This window comes from Heterodontus francisci, chromosome 2, assembly GCF_036365525.1.
Source record: "Heterodontus francisci isolate sHetFra1 chromosome 2, sHetFra1.hap1, whole genome shotgun sequence".
Classification (NCBI taxonomy): Eukaryota; Metazoa; Chordata; class Chondrichthyes; order Heterodontiformes; family Heterodontidae; genus Heterodontus; species Heterodontus francisci.
Window position 1 is genome coordinate 43,055,637 of NC_090372.1, and position 27,588 is coordinate 43,083,224.

General features: G+C 41.5%; 1 protein-coding gene across 2 annotated transcripts in view; it reads left to right on the forward strand.

Moving 5' to 3' along the window:
- The window catches only part of ripor2 (RHO family interacting cell polarization regulator 2), a 110,472-nt gene that overhangs the window by 35,241 nt on the left and 47,643 nt on the right, over positions 1-27,588 (forward strand). Inside the window, exons 2-10 of one of the 2 annotated variants that reach the window (XM_068057664.1) lie at positions 6,376-6,454; positions 7,865-8,020; positions 8,482-8,560; positions 11,098-11,121; positions 12,873-12,926; positions 18,974-19,123; positions 22,988-23,051; positions 25,348-25,391; positions 25,769-25,894. In XM_068057664.1, the coding sequence (XP_067913765.1) occupies positions 6,450-6,454; positions 7,865-8,020; positions 8,482-8,560; positions 11,098-11,121; positions 12,873-12,926; positions 18,974-19,123; positions 22,988-23,051; positions 25,348-25,391; positions 25,769-25,894 (702 nt within the window). In that variant the 5' untranslated portion in view covers positions 6,376-6,449. The remainder of the gene's footprint in view (positions 1-6,375; positions 6,455-7,864; positions 8,021-8,481; positions 8,561-11,097; positions 11,122-12,872; positions 12,927-18,973; positions 19,124-22,987; positions 23,052-25,347; positions 25,392-25,768; positions 25,895-27,588) is intronic. The other variant, XM_068057655.1, reaches the window with a different exon arrangement.

The window sequence follows — 27,588 nt, forward strand, 5'->3', positions numbered from 1 at the left end:
CGCCCTCTGTTTCTCACCTGAAAAGGCAGCCTGCTGCTTCTTCCAATAAGAAGCCCTCCAGCTATGATAGCAAGCCAGCCCTCTGGCCATTAATTGGCCAATTGGGGAAAATCACTGCCTGGTGACTGTTCCCCATACAGTGTGGGATTCTGACCCGCTTTGACCCCAATGTCAGGGTCCCGACCCAAAGGGCAAAATCCTGCCCCTAGTTTCTGTCTCAATATCCACATGCATTACATAGTCGTATAGCTCTCTTCTAGCTTCCTCCTAGGAGCTCCTGGTGAGAATTCTTGGTCTCCATCTCCATGTTCCCTATACAATCTTTCACTATTTATCCACAGCAAGGTATCCAGATTTCCCTTTACCCCTTTATTGGCTGATCCTCTCTCAGCTCCGATCCCACACACACGTTGCTGCTTCTACTGCTGCTCCCAGCTCTGCATGAAATGCTGGGCCCTGCAGTCAACCACTCCATTCCCCAATCTCCCTCTCAACCCCACCTAAGCCCCACAGAGACATGAAGAAAATACACCAACAATCCAAGAAGGAAGAGGTTAAGAGGTGACAAAAACCTTGCATTTTAGAGGGGGATAGAAAAGTGTATGGCCAGAGGGGTTAAGGATAGGTCATTTCAAAGAGTGCCAATAGTGGGAAGAAGGGAAGGAGCAATGCACAAGAAGCACAAGTCACTAAAGCTGTACAAGTGCCAAAGCTGTAAAGGTAGCACTTATCACAGAACAAGCATTCAATCACAAAAGCAAAATACCACGGATGCTAGAAATCTGAAAATGCTGGTAATGCTCAGAGGTCAGCCAGCATCTGGGGAGAGAGAACAGCATACAACATCTGGATAGAGGATGGGATTGCAGGGGTGTTTTCATAGGATGCTATCCCCATCGGCTTCAGAACATGAATCCGTCGTTAACCCTGATACAATGACCCCACTCTTTAACAGGAAGAAAATCCAATTACATGTATGTTTGTTCAATGTGAATGACCATGAGAGATTCACTACTAGAAAAAGAGACTTACTCTTAGAGTTGGTTTGTTGGCCAAAGACACAGTTTATTAGTAGCCTTTTCTTTTGATGGAGCTCAATGTTCTGAGCACACAGTGAATGTCAGTGGCAGATAGTGTGCATAATCCTGGAAAATTCTGCCAGCTCGATTCACCACATTAGCACGATTGTATCTGTTCATGTGTGTGTGTAAAATCAGTAACTCTTTAGTGTAGATAATAAATCACTCTCTCACTTCATATTCACAAAGGCTGAGTCAAATCCAAACCAATGGAAGTTAGCTACTCAGTATTAGAGAAATCATAGCAGCAGTAAGCCAAAACAGTTTGGCCATCAGCCCAATGATACAGAATATCTTTTACCCATTTAGCAGACTGACAGTATTTCCCGTTGGGCCTGTATCCAATGTGTTGCTTACATTTTAATGCAACCCATCATGTTAAGAGAGTACTGCCGTTGTTTGTATTGTTGGTTTAAAGATAGTCTGATCTTTACCCTGCTACAACCCATCCTAATGTCATCTTTCTCCAACCCATCCCAAACTGTCTCTGTTGTACCTCTTCCCAGTCTGACTTTGATGTTGCCTACTTGTTTTCAGCTTCTTTTTAAAAAAGGGTTATTTTCCTTCAAGAAACGTTTCCCATATTATGAACAGTGACTGCACTTTAAAAGTACTTCATTGGCTATAAAGCACTTTGAGAAGTCCGAGAGATGAAAGGAACTTTATAAATGCACATCGTTCTTTTCCCAGCTTGGTGGCACATCATTATTGAGCCAAACAATTTCATTCTGTCATGATTAGATTAGAGATACAGCACTGAAACAGGCCCTTCGGCCCACCAAGTCTGTGCCGAACATCAACCACCCATTTATACTAATCCTACACAAATTCCATATTCCTACCACATCCCCACCTGTCCCTATATTTCCCTACCACCTACCTATACTAGTGACAATTTATAATGGCCAATTTACCTATCAACCTGCAAGCCTTTTGGCTTGTGGGAGGAAACCGGAGCACCCGGAGAAAACCCACGCAGACACGGGGAGAACTTGCAAACTCCACACAGGCAGCACCCGGAATCGAACCCGGGTCCCTGGAGCTGTGAGGCTGCGGTGCTAACCACTGCGCCACTGTGCCGCCTTCCCAAACTCATTCCCTTCCCAAACTCAGCCATCATCTTTCCCAAACTACACCTGCAAACTCCACCACCCCCACATTGCATCTTGATTTTGTGATGTCAATTCTTTTCACGTATGCATATATTATGCTGTCTCGACAATCTTTCTAACTGTAGCTTTCCCAATGACTCATTGAGTAGATCTTAGTATGGGACTAAGCCATACAGGCCAGAAAGGTCCCAGGTTCAGTAATTGGCCCATGCTGAGTTAACTGATCTCAGTCAGTACAGCCACAGTGCCCCTGGACAAAGGAGAGCAAAAATCGGTTGGATTCCCACCCCGACCTCTTCTGGAAAGATGCACATGAGGAGGACAGGTCCAGCTAAGATGTGATGCCCCTTGAAGCTGAGTAGCATGCCAGAATTCACTATCAAAATAAAACACTAGGAGGAAGCTGGTGCCCATAGTACAGAAGGTCAAAAATTTCACCTTGAGAAAAGGAAAAGTCATTGAAGAAAAGCATTACATATAATCCGAATATAAAACACATGACTAAAAGTTATTTAGTCTGTGGCATTCACCAGCCTTACATGAGAAGGAAAAAAGAGCTTACATTTATAAGGCACCTTACCGTGTGCTCAGGATGTATGAAAACACTTCACAGCCAATAAATTATTTTTGAAGTGCAACCAATATTGTCATGTAGGCAAATGTTTGAGTGGAGCTAAGAAACTGCAAGGGGCAGCAAACATTGGTAGGAGTTGTTTATAGGCCACCAAACAGAGTGGTAGTGTGAGGCATGGCATTAATCAGGAGATTAGAGAAGCATTGTAGCATGGGTAATACAGTAATCATGGGTGACTCCAATCTGCATATAGACTGGGTAAACCTAATGAGCATGAATGCTGTGGAGGACGAGTTTCTGGAGTGTGTTAGGGATGGTTTTCTAGAGCAGTATGTTGAGGAACCGACTATAGAACAGGTTATTTTAGATCTAATATTATGTAATGAGAAAGGGTAGTTAATAATCTTGTTGTAAAATAACCTTTAGGGATGAGTGACCATAATATGATAGAATTTTACATTATGTTTGAAAGTGAGGTAGTTCAATCTGAAGCCAGGGTGTTAACTTTGATCAAAGGAAATTATGAAGGTTTGGGGGCAAATTGGCTGAGGTGGATTGGAAAATACATTAAAAGGTATGACAGTACATAGACAATGGATAGTCTTTAAAGAATTATTACATAGTTTACATCAACTATACATTCCTTCAAGGCACAAAAACCCCAAAAGAAAATGCAATCAACCATAGATAACAAAGGAAGTGAAGGATTGTATAAGATTTAAAAAAAAGGCCGATAAAGTTGCCAGAAATAGTAGTAAACCTGAGGATTGGGAGCAATTTAGAATACGGCAAAGGAGAACCAAGAAACTGATAAAGAAAGGGAGATTAGAATATGAATGCAAGCGAGCAAAAAATATAAAAACAGACTGTAAAAGCTTCTATAAGTACATAAAAAGGAAACGTTTGGCTAAGACAAATGTGGGTCCATTACAGGCAGAGTCAGGAGAGTTTATAATGGGGAATAGAGAAATGGCAGAGAAGCTAAATGATTACTTTATGTCTGTCTCCACTGAGGAAGATACAAGAAATCTCCCAGAATTAGAGATCCAAAGGATTAGGGAGAATGAGGAATTGAAGGAAATTAGTATTAGTAAGAAGGTTGTATTGGAGAAACTAATGGGGCTGAAAGTTGATAAGTCCCCAGGACCTGATATTCTACATCCCAGAGTGTTGAAAGAGGTAGCTGTGGACATAGTGGATGCATTGATGATCATCTTCCAAAATTTTATAGATTCTGGAGCAGTTCCTGCAGATTGGAAAGTCGCAAATGTCACCCCACTATTTAAGAAGGGAGGGAGAGAGAAAACGGGGAATTACAGACCTGTTAACCTTACATCAGTCATTGGGAAAATGGTAGAATCTATTCTAAAGGATGTGATAAATGCACACTTGGATAATAATGATCTAATTGGGCATAGTCAATGTGGATTTATGAATGGGAAATCATGTTTGACAAACCTGTTGGAGTTTTTTGAGGATGTTACTAACAGAATTGATAAAGGGGAGTCAGTGGAGGTGGTATACTTGGATTTTCAAAAGGCCTTTGAAAAAGTCCCCCACAGGAGGTTGGTTAGCAAAATTAAAGCATATGGGATAGGAGGTAATATACTGGCATGGATTAAGGATTGGTTAACAGGCAGAAAGCAGAGAGTAGGAATAAACAGGTCATTCTCGCATTGGCAGGCTGTGACTAGTGGGGTACCACAGGGATCAGTGCTTGGGCCCCAGCTATTCACAATATATATTGATAATTTGGATGTGGGGACCAAATGTAGTATTTCCAAGTTCACGGATGACACAAAACTAGGTGGGAATGTGTGTTGTGAGGAAGAAGCAAAGCGGCTTCAAGGGAATTTGGACAGACTTAGTGAGTGGGCAAGAATGTAGCAAATGGAATATAATGTGGAAAAATGTGAGGTTATCCACTTTGGTAGGAGGAATAGATGTGCAGAGTAGTTCTTAAATGTTAAAGATTAGAAAATGTAGATGTACAAAGGGACCTGGGTGTCCTTGTCAATAAGTCACTGAAAGCTAACATGCAGGTGCAGCAAGCAATTAAGAAGGCTAATGGTATGTTAGCCTTTATCGCAAGAGGATTTGAGTACAGGAGTAGTGAAGTCATGCTTCAATTGTATAGAACCTTGGTTAGACTGCACCTGGAGTACTGTGTGCAGTTTTGGTCCCCTTACCTTAGGAAGGATATTATTGCCATAGAGGGAGTGCAACAAAGGTTCACCAGACTTGTTCCCGGGATGGCGGGACTGTCCTATGAAGAGAGTTTGGGGAAACTGTGCCTCTATTCTTTAGAGTTTCGAAGAATGAGAGATGATCTCATTGAAACCTACAAGATACTTAAAGGGATAGACAGGGGAGATGCAGGGAAGATGTTTCCCCTTGTGGGAGATTCTAGAACTAGGGGTCACTGTTTAAAAATAAGGGGTTGTCCATTTAAGACAGAGATGAGGAGAAAGTTTTTCTCTCAGAGGGTCATGAGTCTTTGGAATTCTCTTCCTGAAAAGGCGGTGGAAGCAGAGTCTTTGAATATTTTTAAGGCAGAGGTAGATAGATTCTTGATAGGCAAGGGGGTGAAAGGTTATCGGGGGTAGGTGGAAATGTGGAGTAATCAGTTCAGCCATGAACTTATTGAATGACGGAGCAGGCTCGTAGGGTCGAGTGGCTTACTCCTGCTCCTAATTCGTATGTTCGTATGTTTGTATGTAAAGGGGTTTAGTTTAGTTTAGTTTAGAGATACAGCACTGAAACAGGCCCTTCGGCCCACCGAGTCTGTGCCGACCATCAACCACCCATTTATACTAATCCTACACTAATTCCATATTCCTCCCATATCCCCACCTGTCCCTATATTTCCCTACCACTTACCTATATTAGGGGCAATTGCTAATGGCCAATTTACCTATCAACTGCCAAACAATGCTGTGCTCCCTCAGTACAGCACTGAAGTGTCAGGCTACACTGCATGCTCAAGTCCTAGACTGTAGCTTGAATTTGCAATCTTCTGATTCAGTGCCACGATTGCTACACGCCATGTGAGCCAAACTGTGAGCTTGACAAGATCTTTTTAACAAGTTGCAATTCTCTCCCTACAAATGCAGCAGCCATGTGTGAGGCAACACGCATTGCCTCTCCTGCTCCAGTTGTTAGTCAATGGGACAACAGAGGCACATTTAATGAGTTAGCATTCCCAGTGCAGGGTCTCAGGTGTGGAGGTCAGTATACATAACAGCATTTTCCAAAATCACAATTTTCCATGCATTAAAACTAATAACTGGAAAATTTTGTGGGATGCAGGTTGAGCATGCTGACTTACATAGGTGAATTCCCAATGTTTTCCTATTGAGTGAAACGCTGTACTGAGTGCTAGTGCGGGGGGGGGGGGGGTGAGGGGGGTGGGGGGGCGGTTGAGTGATGCCTGAAGATTGCTCTGGGTGAGGCCCATCATAGACCTCGATGCCATGAGGGCCTGGCCCGATCCTTCTGGCGGCGGTGAGGCTCCATGGCGGCCCCCCCACCACTGGGTGACGGGACCTCAATTAAAATATTCAAATCAATAAAATGAATGAATTAACATACACTTATCTGCGACCTTCAGCGTGGCGGCCAGCACTCCCGCGTGTTCAAATCCCCGTCCAGGGAAAGGCGGTGCCACACTAGCGGGGAGGGAGGATGAGGTAAGATTTTCAGTGTGTGGGGAGGGGGAACGGGGTCAAATAAATGGAATGGGTGTAGGGGATGGTGGGAAGGGTTGAAGGGTAAAGGGCAAATGTTAAATGTAAGTGTTTTGGTGGGGAAGGGCAAATAGTTAATGTAATTGTTATTGAGAAGCGGGAAAAGGGCATTAGAAATTTATTTATTTAATTTTGAGGGGTCTGTCTTTAAAAATTTAAATTAGGTGGCAGGGCTGGCTGCCTTTAAAAATGGCGCCAGTGCCTGCGCACGGGCAGCTGATGCCATTGCTGACAACCCGCCCCCTCCACGAGATTGGGTTTGGGGGGGCAGGCTGCCCCATCTATTTAAATGAGCCGCCACTTTTAAGATTGCAGCGGCTCTTTGACGTGCGGCCCGATTTTTTGAGCTTACCGCCGATCACAGCTCTTAAAATCCAGCCTTACGTGAGTGTTCTTTAAAAAGAAATTTTATTCACCATAAGGAATACAGGGCTAGATTTTGTGCAGGAGGCGGGGCTCCTGCCACCAGGCCAAAAAGGCAGGGGGAGCTCTGCCGCTATATTTTTTCAGACCCCCGGAGTGCTCCTCCAGTCTTTTGGGGTCAAAGTTTAAGGAGGTGGGAACCCCGTCCCTTTGAAGACTTAATAGGGATGGGGATCCCCGCCCCCAAAAGCTGCCAGCCAATCAGAGGGTCAGCAGCTCAGCAGTATTGGCAGTGCCACTGGGAGCCGTGGCCACTGCCGGTACTGCAAAGGTCTTGGACCTCGGCCCAGCACAGGAACCCTAGAGAACAGGAAGGTGAAGCGGGGTCGCTGGGGCCAATCCGGAAGTCTAAAGGTTGGGTGGGCATTTGGACCAGGGGGAGGGTGGTCCTGGGAGGTACATTTGTTCCCAGTGGGGGTCCTCCATGGGCCACAGATTGCCCCCGAAGGAGGGACCCACCCTCCCCCAGGTCTGCAAGGAAGTGCTTTGTTTTCCAGGGCGACCTCCCCGTGCAGCGGAGGCCCCCCTGCCATTGGTAAGATCCCAGCTGCAGTAGGAGGAGGCCCTTATTTGGCTTCTGGGTGGAAGGTCATTGTTAGCTTATCCTGCCCCTGGGAGAATTGGAACCGGGATTCCTGGCATGAGGTTCCATAGCGGGGGATTCTGCGCCGGTTCTCTGGCACCCCCCCCCATCCCTGCCATGAAACCTGCCATCAGGATAACAAAATCCAGCCTAATCACCATGTGGGATTACTCTCTTTCAGACAGCCAGGGTGGACATGATGGGCCGAATGGCCTCCTTCTGCACTGTAACGGTTCTGTGGTTCTGTTATTCTGTGACTACATGGAAAAATTAGGCAGTGCATTTGGATTTGTGCTGTTTGTAACTGCTCCCTTTCAGTTCATTTCACTGACGTAATCTCCCTACAGGTGTCACTCCTTCATTGGAAATAACGGAGCCCTCAAAAAACCGCCAGGAAAACTAAAGAAAATGAATCCTTCGTCCTATAAGAACAACTGCACACCCAAGGACGTGCAGCCAAAGCGAATGGACGAAGTGTATGAGGCTCTGAAGAAAGGATTAATGTAAGAATTTGTGAATGTTCAAAATCCCCAAACTAATGAATTCAAGATTGAACTTTGCCAATTATAGATTCTGTTTGTTGTCAGGTCTGTCATGCTAAGTAACATTTTTGAATTGCACGGTCACAAAACAAATTAACTATTTTGTGTGGGGTTGCCTGTCTTTGGAGGAGAGCCAGTTACTTAGAAATACCGGCCCATCCATAGAGGATCAATTATCCTCTAAGTGACTGAGGATATACCAAGAAGCAATTAGCCTTTAAATTAACCTGAATATGTGCCTATTCATAGCCATTAGACCATGGGACCAGGTTACTGACAGCTCCACCTGAGCAGCAGAATAATACATTATGCACAACACGATTTAATTGAAAGCAGATGCTAAGAAAGGGGCTGAAATGTGATGCAGCCATTACACATAAATCATGCTCTGTTCCAACTCTTTCTCTTCTGTTATTAAACAGTGAGTACCTGGAGATGCATCAAGCAGAGCTGGACAAGTTAACTGCCCAGCTGAGAGATATGAAGCGCAATTCCAGACTGGTAAGTGGGAATCCAACCAACCAAGACCAAAATGAAAACAGAAAGTGGTGGAAAGACACAGTAGACCAGTCAGTATCTGTAGAGAGAAAAGAAAGATTAGCATCTTTTGGCTGTGCACCCTTCATCAAAACCAAATGTCATAGCCTGTTACTTCTCTTTACAGATGCTAACAGACTTGCTTTTTTCTTCCAGCATTTTCTGGTTTTACTTCAAATTTCCAGTTTTTCCTCTTAATATGAAACTGGGTGCTGCAAGCATGAAGTCCGTTTTCCACTTCCCCCGCCCCCAGGCCCCAGCTCCTGAAATTGTTAATTCTTTCAGAAGCGTATAATTCTGCATGTTCGAATCTAGCCAATGAATACTTGGTAGAGTATTGATCCATGGGGACCTAACAGTCAAATCCTATCCTGTCCTCATGCAATGTTCACACACACACACACATGTTTTAATATTGGTTCCCGAAGAGGAACTAGATGCAGAATCTGGCTGATTTTATCCCTCCTCCCCACACAAAGGATATTGAGTCCACTTGTAGTGGCCCACCACCATCCCATGTGAGATCAGTACAAACCAACAATTGAACATGGGACACAGAGCATTTAATCTCTGTACTCTCAAGCGAGCTGAACAGCCTCTCTTTTTATTCACAGGTTTACAAACCCTTACACATTGTGACATTATAAAAGTGTATTTGGACAACACAAATTGATGAAAGGTTAAGATCCTGTGAAAATCTATATCTCCTCTACACATTGTGTAGAGATCCCTAATCTTGTTGTTGGAAAATCATAATATTCATTGCCTATTAATAGAGAAATTATTGAAATAAAGTGGATAATATTAAATATTATTAAGTCAATCATAGTAGAAGAAAAATGCAGCACTTTTTATTTGTCAATTAAAGGAGAAAAACATAGGTATCTTATTTGAGTTTACTGTATGGGCGAGCCATTCCCTGTTATTAAGTAAATGATGAATTATTATGCTAATTCTGTGTTTTCCATTTATTTTAATTTGATTTGTTTGTAGCCAAATTAATCCCCCACTTTTCAGGAAAAGGCAACTGGATTGTTACTGAAGTATTGGGGTAATTCTGCAATCCCAATGAGCAGCTGTAATCACAGGGAGCATGGCTTGGAGAAATGGGGCTACAATATTCTAGCTTTAACTCTGATCCTTATTTATTTGAGCATGGGATTACAGAATTTACCATGCTAATGACTTGGAAAATATCAGCAACTAGGCTCATGGGCAGGTTTTGTTCTTGTTGACCTGTGAAATGAATTTTCCATACTATGCTTTTCTTTAGTCATTGAATAAGCTGCAGTAACTGTTGTTTAAAACCACACACTGTAACAGATAGGGAGAAGGTAATTCTAGTGGAGGTCATTGGGCCCCATTCCAGCATTTGTAAATGTAACTGATATAACACTGGCTGTTTACTGTTTGCAATGGTGCTAACTGGCAGTGGCGTCTTCTGGGTAAAACAGTTTTTTGGATTTTGCTCACACTAACAGCAAGGCCTTGCCACTAGTATGCATGGTATAGGATCGGGCAATCAAGAAGACCTGGGAACAGCACTGCTAAAACTCCACCTTTATATTTCTTCAAAACTGTAGTGAGAAATCCAAATTAAGGCTTTTCTATTCTTGATTTAAAATAAATCTCTCCTTGTTGCTTGAAATCAATGACTTCTTACTGGGGGGCGGGGGCGGGGGCGGCAGGGGGTGCGGTAGATGGGGAGGGGGGCAGTTCACAAGCTCTATCAGGCATCCACTAATTTGTCAAAATGACTGTTATTCACATACAGATCTAGAAAAAGAGTGTTAATGGGCAATTCAACCATGGAGGGCACCACAGCCAAGCCCAGCGCTTTGCAGCCGAGGCCACTGGATAGTGATCAGGAGTGGAAACCTTACCTAATCTACCCTTTCAAGGCCAATTGTAGCCCGACTGTAATCATAGCAAGATTAGCTAACTCAGCACAGACCAGAGATTGAACCTCAGTATGATACAGTGTGGTGCATTTACCCACAGAGCCATTGATGTATCCATTGTCATTTTTGAAAGGAATGCTGTCTTCTTGACAAAAGTATTTTAGGGAACATTTTCTTTGATATGGACATACAATAGATATAAACCATGTCAAACCATGTTATCACAGTTCTTGTATGTGACACCATTCTGCTAAGATCACCACTCAGCCGCTCTTATCCAGCAGACAAGATCTTCAGGATGTTTTTTTTCCCTATGCTGCCAGTTCCTGGATCTTACTTCTTGTCTTTTACTGGAAGCATTCCTTTCTGCTGCTGTTAAAATAATAGAATGCCACTGTGGATGGCTCATTTAAATGTATAAAATTTGCAACAGTAATCTTATTGCAGCAGTAACATAAATCTAGTCTGGGCTGAACCATCACTCACTTACGTAGAGCAGAGCTCTGGCCTTAAACATTGGAAGGGTCATAATTACTTCATACAAAATGGGAATTGAATACAACATGTTATCATATAATATTTTATATGCTTTGTTCACAGGGAGTATTATATGATCTGGATAAGGTGAGTTGTTATTATACCCATTCATTATGCAACATGATTCTTTGGGATGAGACTTTATTTAGGTTAGTACTATAATAAATTCTTCTGTATGATATTCTCACCTGGAATTTTCTGGGGTTGCAGGGAGGGTGCCCTGGTCTGCCCCCGTATCTTAAAGGGAAACCTTTGAAATGCTTGAATGAAACTTCTGTCGAAGTTACAGCAGCTGATCAGGAGAACCTTCATAGTTTTTATTCATTTCATGGGATGTGGGCATCGCTGGTAAGGCCAGCATTTGTTGCCCATCCCTAATTGCGCTTGAGAAGGTGGCGGTGTGCTATGTTTTTGAACCGCTGCAGTCCATCTTGTGTGGGTACACCCACAGTGCTATTAGGATTTTGATCCAGCGACAGTGAAGGAACACCAATATATTTACAAGTCAGGATGTGTGTGTGACTTGGAAGGGAATTTGCAGATGTTGGTGTTCCCATACGTCTGATGCCCTTCTCCTTCTAGGTGAAAGAGGTCACAGGTTTGAAAGGTGCTGTTGAAGGAGGCGTGTGAGTTGCTGCAGTGCATCTTGTAGATAGTACACACTGCTGCCACTGTGCATTGGTGGTGGAGGGAGTAAATGTTGAAAGCGGTGGATGGGGTGCTGATCAAGCGGGCTGCTTTGCCCTGGATCATGTTGAGCTTCCTGAGAGTTGTTGGAGCCTTACTCATCCAGTAGAGTAGAGAGTATTCTATCACACTTCTGACTCCTTGTAGATGAAGGTCAGGCTTTGAGGAGTCAGGAGTTGGGTGCTTGCTGCAGAATTCCCAGCCTCTGACCATGGAAATTCCTGGTTGCCATTTTTTTGTGGAACTAAGTCTTGTTTGGCTTCATGGGAACCAAGTCATATTGCAGAACCAGGCCGCATTAGATACTGGTTCTGCAATGTGACTTGGTTCCCCCGGTATTAAATTTTCCCTTGTTACACTGAACAACATCGGAACAACTGCATGCAGAATTGTAATGGCGTAACTAGCCGAAGATCTGCATGGGGAGATCCCATGGGAAGCTGTGCCTACAGGGATTGTGGCAGGAGGATCGGGTGACAGTATTGCAACCCGTGATGGGAATTTGCTCAATTGTTCTCTCACTCAGTCGACTTAACTTTGGCGGAAGATCAACTGCTTGTGGTTTCTGTAAAAAGTTGCAGCAGCCAATTAGGAGACACCCACTGTCCCCCTCCCCAGAAAGTTCCTGGCATCCATTTCCTACCTGTGCTGCCTATGAATATGATTTTCCTGCTGGCAGTGCATAATTACCCCTATAATGATGTAACTAACTAAGGAGACAGGTGATGATGATGGATATTGTAGTAATGTAAGTAAAAGAGTCTGTAACAATGTAATACATTTAGGAACTTTACAGTGATGCAACTAGTTAAATGCTTTGTACTTAAAACCCACAATATGTACTTGGGTTAGTGATTTGATTCTATTGGCACACTTGCTACAGGGTTTTGTTAAAGAAATAAAATTGATTTACTGTCAATATTGCAGCCTTAGCTCAACTGAACACATTTAATGATGAAATACTTCAGCCAAACTTGAGCAATGAAGATCTAGGGGCAATGTTCAGATGACCATTACTCCTTTTCTAGTTCGTTTTCTGCTCTTGTTTTGGTTTCAAGGATGCTTAGATTATTAACCAACTGATCAGTGCTAACTATCACTAACCAACTATTGGTTGCAGAACCTAATGATACATTTGTTTCTTATTGCAGCAAATCAAAGCAATAGAACGATATGTGAGAAGGCTGGAGTTCCACATCAGTAAGGTAGATATAAATAATAGTGCAGTTCAACTCAAATTGGCCTTCGATCATAAACACAGAATACAGCCAATAGAGAAGACTCAATGTATATTCAAAACTTCTGAAGTTATAGGAAGATGTTTTGGGAGAACAGTATCATTACCACTGGTTTTTCACTAACATTATGTGGCCTATTTTTTGTGTGTCAGCTGTGGTGTAGTGGTAGCACTCGCACCACCACCACTCCCCACCCCCTCAGTCAGAAGGTTGCATATTCAAGTCCCACTTCAGGGCCTTTTGTATAAAATCTAAGCTGGCACTCCAGTGAAGCATTGAGGGAGTGCTGCACTGTCAGAAGTGCCGTCTTTTGGCTGAGATGCTAAACTGAGGTCCCGTTTGCCCTCTCAGGTGGCACTATTAGAAAAAGAGCATGAGATGCCTCTCAGGTTTCCCTGTCAATTAAAATTTAGTTAAGTACTATTGACAGGCCTGGTGAATTTCACTTGCTGACTATCCAATAGGAAATTGTTTTCCACTTTTGTCAGTTTGATACACTGTTAAATCCAATGGAGGTGGTTCTGTATAGAACAAAGTTCATTTCCTGCCAGATGTGCCCAGTTATGCTGTGGGCCACATTCAGCAACAGCAATGGACAGCTTATCGCACATCAAATCTCAACACTGCCAGTCTGATTGGGACCTTTCTTAATGTTGGGGAAAGGTCTGTGCAGGTCTAGATTACTGGAAACTACAGACAGTTTGAAGGGTCAACCTGGCTGCAGCCCAGAGGCAAGATGACAATGTAACTCACATGACATTTGCAAAAGCTGTTTACATTTGACACTGGTGGTTTAAAATGGTTAGAGGCACCAAGGGGAAAGGCCCTGCCAAGGGTTTCAGTGCCTCTGATAGCACTGGTGTTACTTTATATATTTTACAGTGTAGACCCTACGGGCATTCTCATCATCAGAGCCAATCTTGTACACTAAACAGGATATGAAAGACAAAGTAATTCACAAGTAGAATCAATCTGCTACTCCCTCCATGTTCTTCCTGTTATCTGCTCCCCGTTGCAGCTCATTTTCACTCACCAGCTCCTTGTTTAATCCCCAATATGACCTAATTCTATTTAAGTGCTTATTTCCTCTGGTTAAACATTTTTTGCTTTTTTTTTAAATGCATTCCTAACACTTGTTAATATTCTCAAGTTGGATTGCAATAATCACTAGGAACCTCCCTGACATCTTCAACTAGGCATAACATCTAGGATGTGGCTTGATGTATGATAGCAGGAAGGCCTCAGAGAGTACGAGAGAGTTTCATCAGCATGTGTTGCACAAGATTCACATTAGTCATATCTTTACTGAACAACATGCCCAACTTAAAGTGACAAATGTCCAAGTACAATTAGTAACAGGAAGCAGGCTGTGGCTAAGAGGAAATGGTGCAACAGGTAGCAGATGTTACCACTGACTGACGATACAAAACTCCTAGTAGGGTAAATCCTTAAAATTAACCAGTTCGTGACAAAGCTATTGATAACAGTTCTATTAAATGAGCCTAGCTCACCATTGGCACCAAAAATGAAATCCACTACTGCTTTCTCAAGAAAAAGGGTGAACTTTACAATATTTTATGAAAAGACATGCGCACATTCGGGGGTTTATCATTTCAGGAATTGTTTTGATAAGGCAAAGCTAAAACAGATGGCAACATGGACAACTGCAACAGTACCATAGAACCATAGAAAAGTTTTGGCACAGAAAGAGGCCATTTAGCCCATTGTTCCTATGCCGGCTGAAAAAACTAGTCCGATCTAATCCCACCTTCCAGCATCTGGTCTGTAGCCTTGCAGGTTACAGCACTTCAGGTCCAGGTCCAGGTACCTTTTAAATGAGTTGAGGGTTTCTGCCTCCACCACCAATCCGGACAGTGAATTCCAGACACCCAACACCCTCTGGGTGAAAAAGTTTTCCCTCATGTTCCCTCTAATCCTTCTACCAATCACCTTAAATCTGTGCTCCCTGGTAATTGACCTCTCCAATAGGGGAAACAGGTCCTTCCTGTCTACTCTATCTAAACTCCTATTAATTTTGTACACCTTAAGTAAGTCACCCCTCAGCCTCCTCTGTTCTAAGGAAAACAACCCTCACCTATCCAATCTTTCCTCATTGAATCAAATATGCAATTAACAATATAAATATTGTTGTGATAAATACAGTGGATTTACTCCATTTCTCCAGGTTTCTGCCGATATTATGGCACAAGATCTGGAGAACCCCCAGGTTCCACAAGTTCCAGATAATATGACTACTGCACACCAATGAGTTGATCAGCAAAAAATGATACGATACATTTTCACTTCAAATAAATAGCTAAATTAAGGAATCAAACTACTTCAATCTTTTAGGTAAATCATATCAGCCATTCAACTTCAATTTATGAATGAAGTGGGAAAACCATATTTTTGTCTCCTTGTACTTATTAACTAATATTTGCGCCAACAGTCTGAACAGCCACTTGGACCTTCAGAAGTAAAACTGGCTTGTAATTTGTTTTTCATTTTCCATTTTTAATGTTCCCTGCTCACTTTCAGCAGGAAAAATGGCAGACTGAAAACATGCTACAAGGTTTAGCTCCCTGCTAGCTGCTAGGAGATGTATAAATTCCCCAACTAATGACCCATTCTGCTGTTCCACCCTCCTTGTGAGGAAGTGCAGGGCACTTGCTCAGCACCTTCCCACAGAGCAATGGTGGGGACTTATGTCCTATCACCCTACAGTACATTTTCCTGCATTGTTCTTAAATTACCATAATGCTATGCGAAAAAACAATCATAGAATCATAGAAGCTTACAGTACAGAAGGAGGCCATTCGGCCTGTCATGCTTGTGTTGGTTCCTCGAAAGAGCAATCATGCTTCGGCCCACAACCCTGCTTTTTATCTGTAACCCTATAAGTTCTTCATCCTCAAATACTTGTCCAACTCCCTTTTAAAATTATTCATGGAATCAGTTTCCATCAACTTTTCAGGCAAAATATTCAGACCCTGACAACTCCCTGAGTGAAAAAAAAATTCTCATCTCCTTCTAGATCTTTTGCCAATAGTTATAAATCTATGACCTCTAATTATTGATCCATTCACCAGAGGGAATACTTTTTCTCTATTTACTCTATCAAAACCTCTCATCATCTTGAAAACCGCTATTGGGTCACCTCTTAACTTTCTCTGTTCCAAGGAGAGGATCTCCTCATAACTGAAGTCACTCATCACTGGCAACATCCTGGTAAACCTCCTCTGTACCCTTTCTAAGGTCTTTACATCTGTCCAGGTGTGGTGACCAGAATTGTCCACAGTACTCCAGCTGAGGTCTAACAAATGATTTATAAAGTTCTAGCTTGATCTCTTTACTTTTATATTCAATTCCTCTATTTATAAATCCATGTAAACCATAAGCTTTTTTAATCATCTTAGGAACTTGCACCTTTAAGGATTGTGTATATGGACACCAAGTTCTCTGCTCATCTGCACTTTTCAAAATTGTGCAATGTATAATATTCCATATTAATCCTGCCAAGGTGCATCACTTCACACTTCTTTGCATTGAAATATATCTGCCATGCTTCTGCTAATTTCAACATCCTGCCTATGTCATCCTGAAAATTATAGCTATCCTCATCACTATCTAGTATTTTGCCAACCTTTGTACCATCTACAAACTTTATAAAACTGGCACCTCTGACAGTGCAGCATTCACTCAGTGCTGCACTGAAGTGTCAGCCTAGATTTTGCCCTCAAGTTTGTTTAAAAACACTGTTTAAAAAATTATATTTTGTAACATTTATGCTGCAAACTAATGCTTGACAGGAGGACTGAATTGATTGCCACTTTATTTCATTTTCCTGTTTTATTTTCTAATTAATTGGGCTAATATGTGGCTTTACCCCATACCTGTGGTCATTTGAACACCACAATTATTCATTTAATTTCCAGTTGTAGCATATGTGTCATCTCCATCATGCTCTGTTACCAACAGACTGATGGAGAAACTCCGAGAAGATTTTTTTTAGATTGCAGTTCTGTGCAATTCTGTAAACACTGTGCAGCAAAATGAGATTTGTGTAGAAAACCATCCTTTGCAAATAGGGGTCAAAGACCTCATCATGGTCTGATCCATGAGGATGATATAGTGAGGGCTCTGAGTTCAGTGTGTATCACATGAAAACAATGAAAACAACTGTAGATGAGGGCAGACACAAGATAGAATGCCCACTGGCAGTTTGCTTCACAAACACAGAGTTCAACATCCTATCTCCTCCGATAGAAATTCAATTCTGACAGTTTGTTAATGATCTGGAACTTACTGTCCACAAGGGTGGTGGAAGCAGAGACGATCAATGACTTCAAGAAAATGTTGGATGGCCACCTGAGGGAAATAGACTTGAAGGTCTATGGGAATTGAGCCAGAACGGGGGACTGACTACATAGCTGCCTGGAGAGCTGGCGTAGACTCAATGGGCCGAGTGGCCTCCTTCTGTGCCGTAAATGACTCTATGACTCAGAATAAACAAATTAAAGTGAATAAGTGACACTACATGTTACTTCTATGTTACTATATGTAGATATAATCATTTTCTAAGCCACGATGACTCAAAGGAAATAGTTTTTTGTGTTTGCATGACTGGCAGAGTTCCCCAGTTGTGCATATTGGGAGATCATGGGCTCAGTGCTCATGATTTTCCATCCATTTTATTTTTTAAAAATATTTTCACAAAATATATTAATGATTTAGATGAGGGAATAAATGTAATATCTCCAAATTTGCAGATGACACAAAACTGGGTGGGAGAGTGAGTTATGAGGAGATTGTAGAGAGGCTTCAGTATGATTTGGACAAGTTGAGTGAGTGGGCAAATGCATGGCAGATGCAGTATAATGTGCATAAATGTGAGGTTATCCACTTTGGTAGCAAAAACAGGAAGGCAGATTATTATCTGAACAGCTATAAACTGAGAGAGGGGAATATGCAACGAGACCTGGGTGTTCTCGTACACAAGTCGCTGAAGGTAAGCATGCAGGTGCAACAGGAGGTAAAAAAGGCAAATGGTATGTTGGCCTTCATAGCGAGAGGATTCGAGTACAGGAGCAGGGATGTCTTGCTGCAATTATACAGGGCCTTGGTGAGGCCACACCTGGAATATTGTGTGCAGTTTTGGTCTCCTTATCGGAGGAAGGATGTTCTTGCTATAGAGGGAGTGCAGCGAAGGTTTACCAGACGGATTCCTGGGATGGCGGGTCTGATGTATGAGGAGAAATTGAGTCGGTTAGGATTATATTCACTGGATTTCAGAAGAGCGAGGAGGGATCTCATAGAAACCTATAAAATTCTAACAGGACTTGACAGGGTAGATGCAAGAAGGATGTTCCCGACGGTGGGGGAGTCCAGAACCAGGGGTCATAGTCTAAGGATACGGGGTAAACCTTTCAGGACTGAGATGTGGAGTAATTTCTTTACCCAGAGAGTGGTGAGCCTGTGGAATTTGCTACCACAGAAGGCAGTTCAGGCCAAAACATTGTATGTTTTCAAGAAGGAGTTAGATATAGCTCTTGGGGCGAAAGAGATCAAAGGATATAGGGGGAAAGCGGGAACAGGTTACTGAGTTGGATGATCAGCCATGAACATAATGAATGGCGGGGCAGGCTGGAAGGGCTGAATGGCCTACTCCTGCTCCTATTTTCTATGTTTCTGTGAAATAATGAGCATTACACCTGTGATTTCCTGAATGGATGGAATACTGGTGCAGGCATGATGGGCCAAATGGCCTCCATCTTTGATACTAAGATTATATGATTCCAAGTATCTTCCTCATGTTTTTCCTTTTAACATTTTGACATTCATTGAATGTGTGTAGAAGGATGTTCTGAGAACCATTCTGCTCGTTCAATCCCTCTTCAATATTTAGAACAAACTGATTAAGGCAACATTCTCCAGGCAGTTTGAAAAAAAATCAGCAGTTCATGAGACACACAGTTGATTAACGCTACTTTTTTTTTTGCATGTTGCTTTGGCAGGTGGATGAGTTCTATGAGACATTTTGCATCCAGAAAAGGCTTCGAGATGGAGCTTCCAAAATGAAAGAGGCCTTTGCAATGTCCCCTTCCAGTAAAGGTGCTCGGGAAAGCCTAGCAGAAATAAACAGGAGCTACAAAGAAAACACAGAGGTACAGTCTTATCTTTCATGACACCAGCTCATGGAACTACAGCAGTACTGAAGAATATATTTCATTTTAACAGAAACAGTTTGCATAGCAAAAAATGCAAACCAGATTGAACAAGACTAATTCTCTATTGCACCTATGTAACTTTGGGTCACTGTTTTAAGTTAGTCAGGGTAGGTGATCCTGGAATCTTGCATTGAGAGCAGTACAAAGTTGTTGTGGATTCCTGTGTTGGATGGCTGATTAGAAAGTGTTGGTACAAATTGAATAGGGCAGTACCTTCTCAGAATAACCAGTTAATACAATCTGCCAGGTCCCACCCTCTGGAATTCCCTCATTAACCCCTTTGCCTCTCCACTTTCTTCTCCTCCGTTAAGATTCTCCTTAAAACCTATCTTTTTGGCCAAGCTTTTGATCATCCCTCTAATCTCTCCTTCAGTGGATCAGCATCTGTTTTTCCTTATGTTTCTGTGAAAATCCTTAGGAGTATTTTCTATGTTGCAAGTGCTATATAAACACAAGTTGTTCTTGACTTGATAGTGTAAGTGTTATTAAAGGATTGAGAATCAGGAACACTGGTGTCTGTACAGAAACACTGTCATTGTCAGAAGCTTGGTGCCGTGAGGTCTAATTCAAAAGATTTACTCCAATACCTCTCTGATGGGGAGGGATGTTTTTACTAAGAAAAAAAGGAAAAGGTATAATGTTCAGGACACTATCAAGATTGAGAAGATATAAATTAAGATGTGGTAACTAATGCTTACTGAGTATAACCAGAAAACTTTAATGAGAAATTGCTTGGAAGAATGGAAAAATGTATAGAAGTTTTTTCGGCCAGGATGAAATGCAATAGATCAACTGTTTGTGATAAGATAGATTTCAGAGAAATCTATCGAGCATGACACTCATTGTTACAAAAACTTCATAGATTGTAAGCAGGCCTTTGACATGGTGAGAAGGGATATGGCATGTCTTGAAGACATGTTGTATTCCTGAGAAATTTGTCAAATTGATAAAAAATATTTTTAACATGCCCTGTGTGTTGTTTCAGTGGATAGGAAATTGACAGAATGGTTTAGATCAACAATTGTGGATGGACAAGGATGTACACCTGCCTAATTTATTTAATTCAGTGCTGGAAGTGACAATGAATCTGGTACTAAAAGATGATTTTGGAGGAGTCTCCATATGTGGAAAGATTTTAAGCAACCTCATATTTGCTGATGACATTGACCTTATAAATCTATAAAAAATTTGCAGAGAGTAACAGACATGGTATACGTGGAGAGTAGAACTCTTACATTACAGATTAACATAAAGAAGACAAAAGTCGTGTCACTTGGGAATCATCAGGAAAATGTACTATTACAGTTGGAGAAGGTGCAGTTGAACAGCTGGGAAAATTTGTATATCTTGGTCAGTTAGTGTCAGAGAATGGGAAAAAGACATCAAAGGAAAAATTGGATGTTAAGCAGGATGTGGAAGATCAAAGATAGTGCAGTAAAAACAAAGGTAAGAGTTTATGAAGTGCTCGTTATCCCCATAATATTATACAGATCTGGTTGTTGGAAAGCTGTTGAGGCTAGGTCAATTGTAAAGTTCAGAATTGAGATTGATACATTTTTTTCTTCAACAAGGTTATTAAGAGTTATGGAACCAAGGAGGGGAGATGGAGTTCAGATGCAGGTCAGCCATGATTTAATGGAATGGCAAAACGGCTTGAGGGGCTGAATGGCCAGCTCCTATTCCTATGTAAACATAGGTTACATAAGAACTCATGAGAAAATACTAACGTCAGCGATGAGTTTATTGAGAGGGATACTGGGAGCATCCAGGATGCAAAGAATCAAGAATGATATATTAAGAACATGGCCTGAACGAGAACTAACTTTTATACAAAAGATCCAAGAAAGGCAATTGCCAATGATTTGGGCACATTTCAAGAATGGAAACAGCTAGAGCGCATTTCATGTCCCTGCGTACATGGGACAAAAAACCAAGGAAGATCAAGAAAGTGCTGGATAGACATTGCCAAGAGTGACTTGTCACAGAAGGGATACAGATGACAGAAGTGGACTGGCTAGTTCAGAACCAACAATGGTGGAGTGAATTCATTCAGCTGAGCTGATGGATGAGAATTTGGTTGTTAGCAGTTGTAGTGATTAATTGGGTATTGAAAAGCCTGTGGATTATAGGAAGAAGTGGAGACTAAGGGAGGTAAGGAATTCCATAGTTTTGAGGACCTGGGAGAGAATGAATTAAATAAGGAGACAGTGCGATGAGACTTGATTTTAACACAGCAAGGCTGAAGGGAGGGAAAAGAGTGTGCACTACAGAATGCTTCCATACAGGAAAGATAAGAGTTGCAAACAATTGGTGGAGGCCCACAGAAGGGGTAAATGATTGCCAGCCATAGTGGAAGTGTTTTCAGAATGTACTGTAGCACCATATGAAGGATAAGATGTGGATAATCTTTCAAGGCTAACTTTGCATGACTGACCTCTCCTTAGTCATCCCATTGCAATGCTAGAAACACTCACACTTTGTACTTCAGACACTCTGTGCAAAAATAAATTCTTTTGTGAAATCAACATTCTCTAGAAATATATTCAGTCTCTTACAGCAGCCATTAGGAAGCCAGATTGTATTAGCACACTAGCCATAAAGTAGAACCATAGCAGAAAGTGAATGCAAATTGATAAAAGTGAATGCAAATAGATAATTCATGGTTACACTAAATGCACCCATTCAAATGTGATCTTTATATTTAAGAAGCAGACATTTATTCTATATTTTATTGGAAAGGGTTGCATTGAAATCAACATTATTTATATCACGAATAAATTCTTTTGACCATTGTCGGAGGCCATTCGGCCCATTGTGTCTGCACCGCTCTCCGAATGAGCATTTCACTTAGTTCCACTGCCCCACATTCTTCCCATAACCCTGCACATTCTTCCTTTTCAGATAACTGTCTAATTCCCCTTTGAATGCCTCGGTTGAACCTGCCTCCACCACACTCTCAGGCAGTGCATTCCAGACCTTAACCACTCACTGTGTGAGAAAGTTTTTCCTCATGTCACTTTTGCTTCATTTACCAGTTACTTTAAATCTGTGCCCTCTTGTCCTTGATCATTTCACGAGTGGGAAAAGCTTTTCACTATCGACTCTGTCAAGACACCACATGATTTTGAATGTCTCTATCAAATCTTTTCTCAGCCTTCTCTTCTCGAATGAAAACTGTCCCAATGTTTCCAATCTACCTTCATAGCTGAAGTTCCTTATCCCTGGAATCATTCTCCTGAATCTTTTCTGCACTCTCTTTAATGCCTTCACATCCTTCCTACAGCATACCACCCAGAACTGGACGGAGTAGTCCAGCTGAGGCCAAATTAGTGTCTTATATAATCTCAAAATAATCTCCTTGGCTGACCTAATGTCTAAATCTTGGATCCTGACAGGCTTGTCCACTTAACTTCTGATTGGACACAGTCTACAATTTAATCTGTACTGTATGATACCATTCTTTTCAAACATCATTAGCAGTGGAAATTGTAAATAACCACTGGACTGCCTGCTATAATATTATTCATCCAACCAATGAAAAAGACAATTGCCTATTTAATGATTTACTTATTCTTTGATGTGAGGCAGAAGTTAGTTTGTTTGGGTAAGAGAAAGAGCAGCTCGTTTTCCAGTAAACCTTTGAATGCCCACGATAAGGCATTTCATTAAACAATATGAACACATCTCTGCTGGATCTTCCATGTTGCACAAGCTATTCTACACTGTTCACCTTGACATTATTGGATCTAATATGCTGCTCTGTGTGTGCTTTGGACTGACAGTAACTCCTTTCACCCTCAGGCACTATGCTCACTGGAAGGAGAGATTGGAAGCCTGCTAGGAGAGTTTCACATTAAGATGAAAGGTAAGTATTAACAGAATAAAAGTGACATTTTAAATATGTTACCCGGGGTGTGGGTGGGGGGGAGGGAGGTATAATTTTATAAGTCTGCATTATTGATGGGGAGGTTCCTGCCTAGTAGATTACAGTTATAGTTTGGGTATGTAACACCCATGACTTTGAGTTCAAACTAGAAAATCATATGCTTAAATTTCAGATGTGCACTCCAGCAGAAGAGGCTTCCAGCCAATAGCAAAGACACACAAAATGACCTATATAATGTCTAATGACAAAATTACTGCATATATATCTTTGATTAATGAAAATTATTATAGTACCGATATCTTCCTGAAAGTCCAAGGATTTATTTTGTGGTAATATTCATTTACAGGCTGGATTGTGGCAGATTTCACTAAAGTTTCCAAACCAGGCTGGGTTTGCTGGAGTTTCTGTCCTCCATTCCCCTACAATTCCACTCCCCACCCTGCCACCCAACCACCACCGACCCCTACCACACACCCCCACCCCACCCCTCACCCGGAAGGTGCTGGTCTGCTGATCTCTGTGTGTGCCTTTAACCGACAGTTACTCCTTTCACCGGCAAGAGTTGCACTGGCTAGGAAGCCTGTTGGGAGAATTTCTTGCTGGGGTACGGGTCCACAGCACCAGTAACCCCAGCCCATGTCGAAAGGAAGAAAGACTTGCATTTATATAGTAGTTTCATGACCTCAGAATGTCTAAAAGCACTTTACATTAAATTAAATATTTTTGAAATGTAGTCACTGTTGTAATGTAGCTGTTCTTCATGCGTTGACCACGATTGTCAGCGGGTAGTTCAGCTTCATGATTCATCACCCACACACCTACACTTTCCAGCAGGAGTCATCAGACAGCAATTACTCAACAACTTTCTGTCTTTTTGTACCAATTAACTGGCTGTTTAACTGCCCAAGAAGTACCTGCTGGATCATGTTTTCTGAAGTTTGCAGTAACAGGTTCATCATAGCGCGAAATTGCCTGTTTAAGAATCGCATACAACTGCCATTTGCTTGCTGGCTTGTAACTTACTTCAAAATTTTGGTAACATTTATTTTCAAACAAAGAGGAAAATATAGCTCCAGAGTGGGAATGATGAGTGAAATATGATCTCAGTCACTCTTACCTCTGAGGCAGAAGGTTCAAGTCCCACTCCAGGGTGACACTTTAGTGTTGCATTGTTGGAGGTGCTACCTTTCGTATGAGTCTTTAAACGAAGGCCCTGTCTGTCTTCCCAAGTGGACGTAAAAGATCCTATGAAATTATTCAAAGAAAAGAAGGGTAGTTCTCCCAGTGTCCTGGTCAATATTTATCCCTCAATCAACATCACTAAAATAGATTATCTGCTCATTATCCCTCATTGCTGTTTGTGGTCAGTTGCTGAGTGCAAATTGGCTGTGTGTTTCCCATGTTCCCGCAGTGACTACACTTTTAAAAAGTACTCCATTGGCCATAAAACACTTTGCGACATCCTGAAGCTACACAAATATGAGTTTTTTGTTTCTTTCAAGTTAGGAAATCATAATGTGCAAAACAGGAACAACTAAGGTAGAATATTGGAAATACTCAAATAAAAACAAGAAATGCTGGAACCACTCAGCAGGTCTGGCAGCATCTGGCAGCATTCAGATTTCCAGCATCTGCAGTATTTTGCTTTTATTGAAGTAAAATATTGTTGGTGGATACCACAAGTATGTATTACAGAGATGTAACTGAGCAATTGCACTGTAATACACTGTTAATTAAAACATGAACTATTTCATAGAGACTTACTGTGATGTCTTTTCCTCTTTTGTGCTGGAGCATTTGATAATCATCCAGTTGGAGCATGTAGAGGAACGGACACCGTTATGAATGTATGATCCTCTGCCCAATTTTTCTCTTATGTGTTCCACCCAAGTGATTATTTAATTCCAAGAGGAATATCTGCCCTGTTATTCTTATGTGTCTGTGCTGGATGTAACAGGATTCAGAGGCTGCATGATAAAGAACATCAACATATACTTTTAGCTAAAACATTTACAGGAAGTTTAAGCTCACAGTAACATCAAATGGACACTGGCGCTTCTTTTCAATAAAAAAAAGTGAAACTAAAGCTTTTATTTTCCAATTTCCCACCATCAGTGGTGAGCTTCTCCCCTCCAAGAGTATGCCTCAGATGTTCGGGTGCAAATGAGAACTTTTCTAGTCTTTCATCCAGCAGCTGGGAATGTAAGGCTTTTGAGTAAATTCTATGCAGACTTGAAACTCTAACTGTGATCTTGATATAATTTGCACTCTACAGGTTTAGCTGGTTTTGCACGTCTTTGTCCAGGAGATCAATATGAGGTAAGTGGTGTATATTTTAGTTTATTCAAGTGGAACAGGACATTTTAGTCCTTGTACTGTCAGGGCATATTGATCCTCAGAGAGGTGATTATGGGTCGTCTCAATACAACGAAGATAAAAAAAAATCCGTTTGATCCTTTACTTCCCCTTTACTCTTTGCTACATATTTTCCGATTTTCATGTAATTTGCAACTCAGGAAATTTGCGTGCAGTGTTGCTCAGAGCGGCCATTCCTGCTAGAGCAGTAATTATAAAGATTGAAGTGGTGGGCAGGAGGGAGGGGGAACAGAATGAGAAGTAGCTTTGAGTTTTGAAATGAAATTAGAGATGTTCATATGTAAAATACACACTAACTGGTTTGTTTTGTCTTCGACCAGATCTTTATGCGCTATGGCCGTCAAAGGTGGAAATTAAAAGGCAAAATAGAAGTTAATGGCCGGCAAAGCTGGGATGGAGAGGAGATGGTTTTCATACCTCTGATTAATGAATTATTCTCAATTAAGGTACTTGAAGCAAACATGTATAGATATCAGGATAGCTCTCACAAATTAGTCACAGAGTCATTTACGGCACAGAAGGAGGCCATTCGACCCATCGAATCAATGCGGAGTGCTTTGTTCAATCAAATTGCATGTTGCAATCTGCATCAAGGGTTGTCGACTCTGCTTGGATGTATTCCTGGAGGTTTGATCGCATGTCATTTGATCACATGATATCTGATGATGTGAGATCTGATTGCAGTTTGCAAATGTTATTGCACTTACTGTATAAAGGTTGGGTCTGCTGTAATTTAATGAACAGATCTATAGTCGCCTCTCCAGCGGTGCATACAGTGATGGTCAAATCTTTCTCATCTCATCGAAAACAAATACTGGAAACGCTCAGCAAGTCCAGCAGCATCTGTACAGAAAGGAAAATGTTTCAGCTATAGCCTGACCTTTATTGGAACACTCTATGGCGTTGCCTTTATCAGTAGAGCACCGGTCGGCACCTGGTGTTGATTTTGCATTCACCTGCTTTTTTCTTCCACCAGCCTCCTTGACCACAGGAATCTGATCTGTTGTGTCAGGTTTTCATGCTTCTCCCTCCATTTTAGCTAATCTACTTCAAGAATTTTCATTGGATTGCAGATACCACTTTTATTTCCCTACTTTCTGTCATCATACCTCCTTTTGCGTTGTGCCTTTATCAGTCAATCATCTCCTATTCTTCATCCAATCAATTTAACAGCTCATTCTTTTTCTCTTGTGTACATGGCCCCCTTTTCTCCTTACCTTTGCACCCCTGCCCTTTGCCTCACTCTGTTCCTTCTAAATTTTTCATCTGCAATATCTTTTGATGAAAGCCTCACTATGTACAAAACATTAACCTTTCATTTCTTCACAGATGCTGCCTAACTTGCTGAGTGCTTCCAGCATCCTTCGCTTCTGTTTAAGCTATGTTTTCTTTTTCTAAGAAAGCAACTATAAAATGTGAAAATGAGCAAAATGAGCCCACAAGAACGGAGAAATGCCAGTAGTCTTTTAGCTTCTGTGCTTTGTAACCTGTTTGTGTGGAGTGTAGTTTGATGTAACTTCCTGACCATGGCGATACTTCAAAATCTTCCTGTTCATTTTTTTCACTAACTCACCATTTATTCCAAAGTTCAATAAATGCCCTGCTGCTTTGTTTTTTTTCTAAGCCTATAATTCCCCACAACCTTCCCTTGATTTGAAGCAATGCTGAGAATAGACATAGAAATGGATGAATATTCCACTGCCCTTGCTACCAGGTGACAGAAGCAGAATCTATATTAGTTTTTAAAAGAGAAGTGGATAAATATTTGACAAAGAAGAATAAAAGGATATGGGGATAGGGCATGGGAATGGGATTAAGTGGTTAAGCTCTTTTGGAAAGTTGGCACCAGCTCATTCTGTGCTGTAAAGTTCTGTGAATCTAAAAGACAAACTTACTGCTGACATTGGGGAAAAGGTACGGCAGCTAAATTCTTACTTTCCACAGGCTGTCTGCTCTTATCAGCCCTCTGCAAAAATTCAGCAGTCAATTCTGTAGCTGAAGTAATTGCTTTTTAAGCTTTCAGATTGATATGGTGTCAGTGCTGAATTCAGAATTCCTTAAAAGGACGTCTCTGTTTCACATCAGGTTGTTCTCAGTAAATTCAACATGATCTCTATTAGGATCCCAGTATCCAGTATCT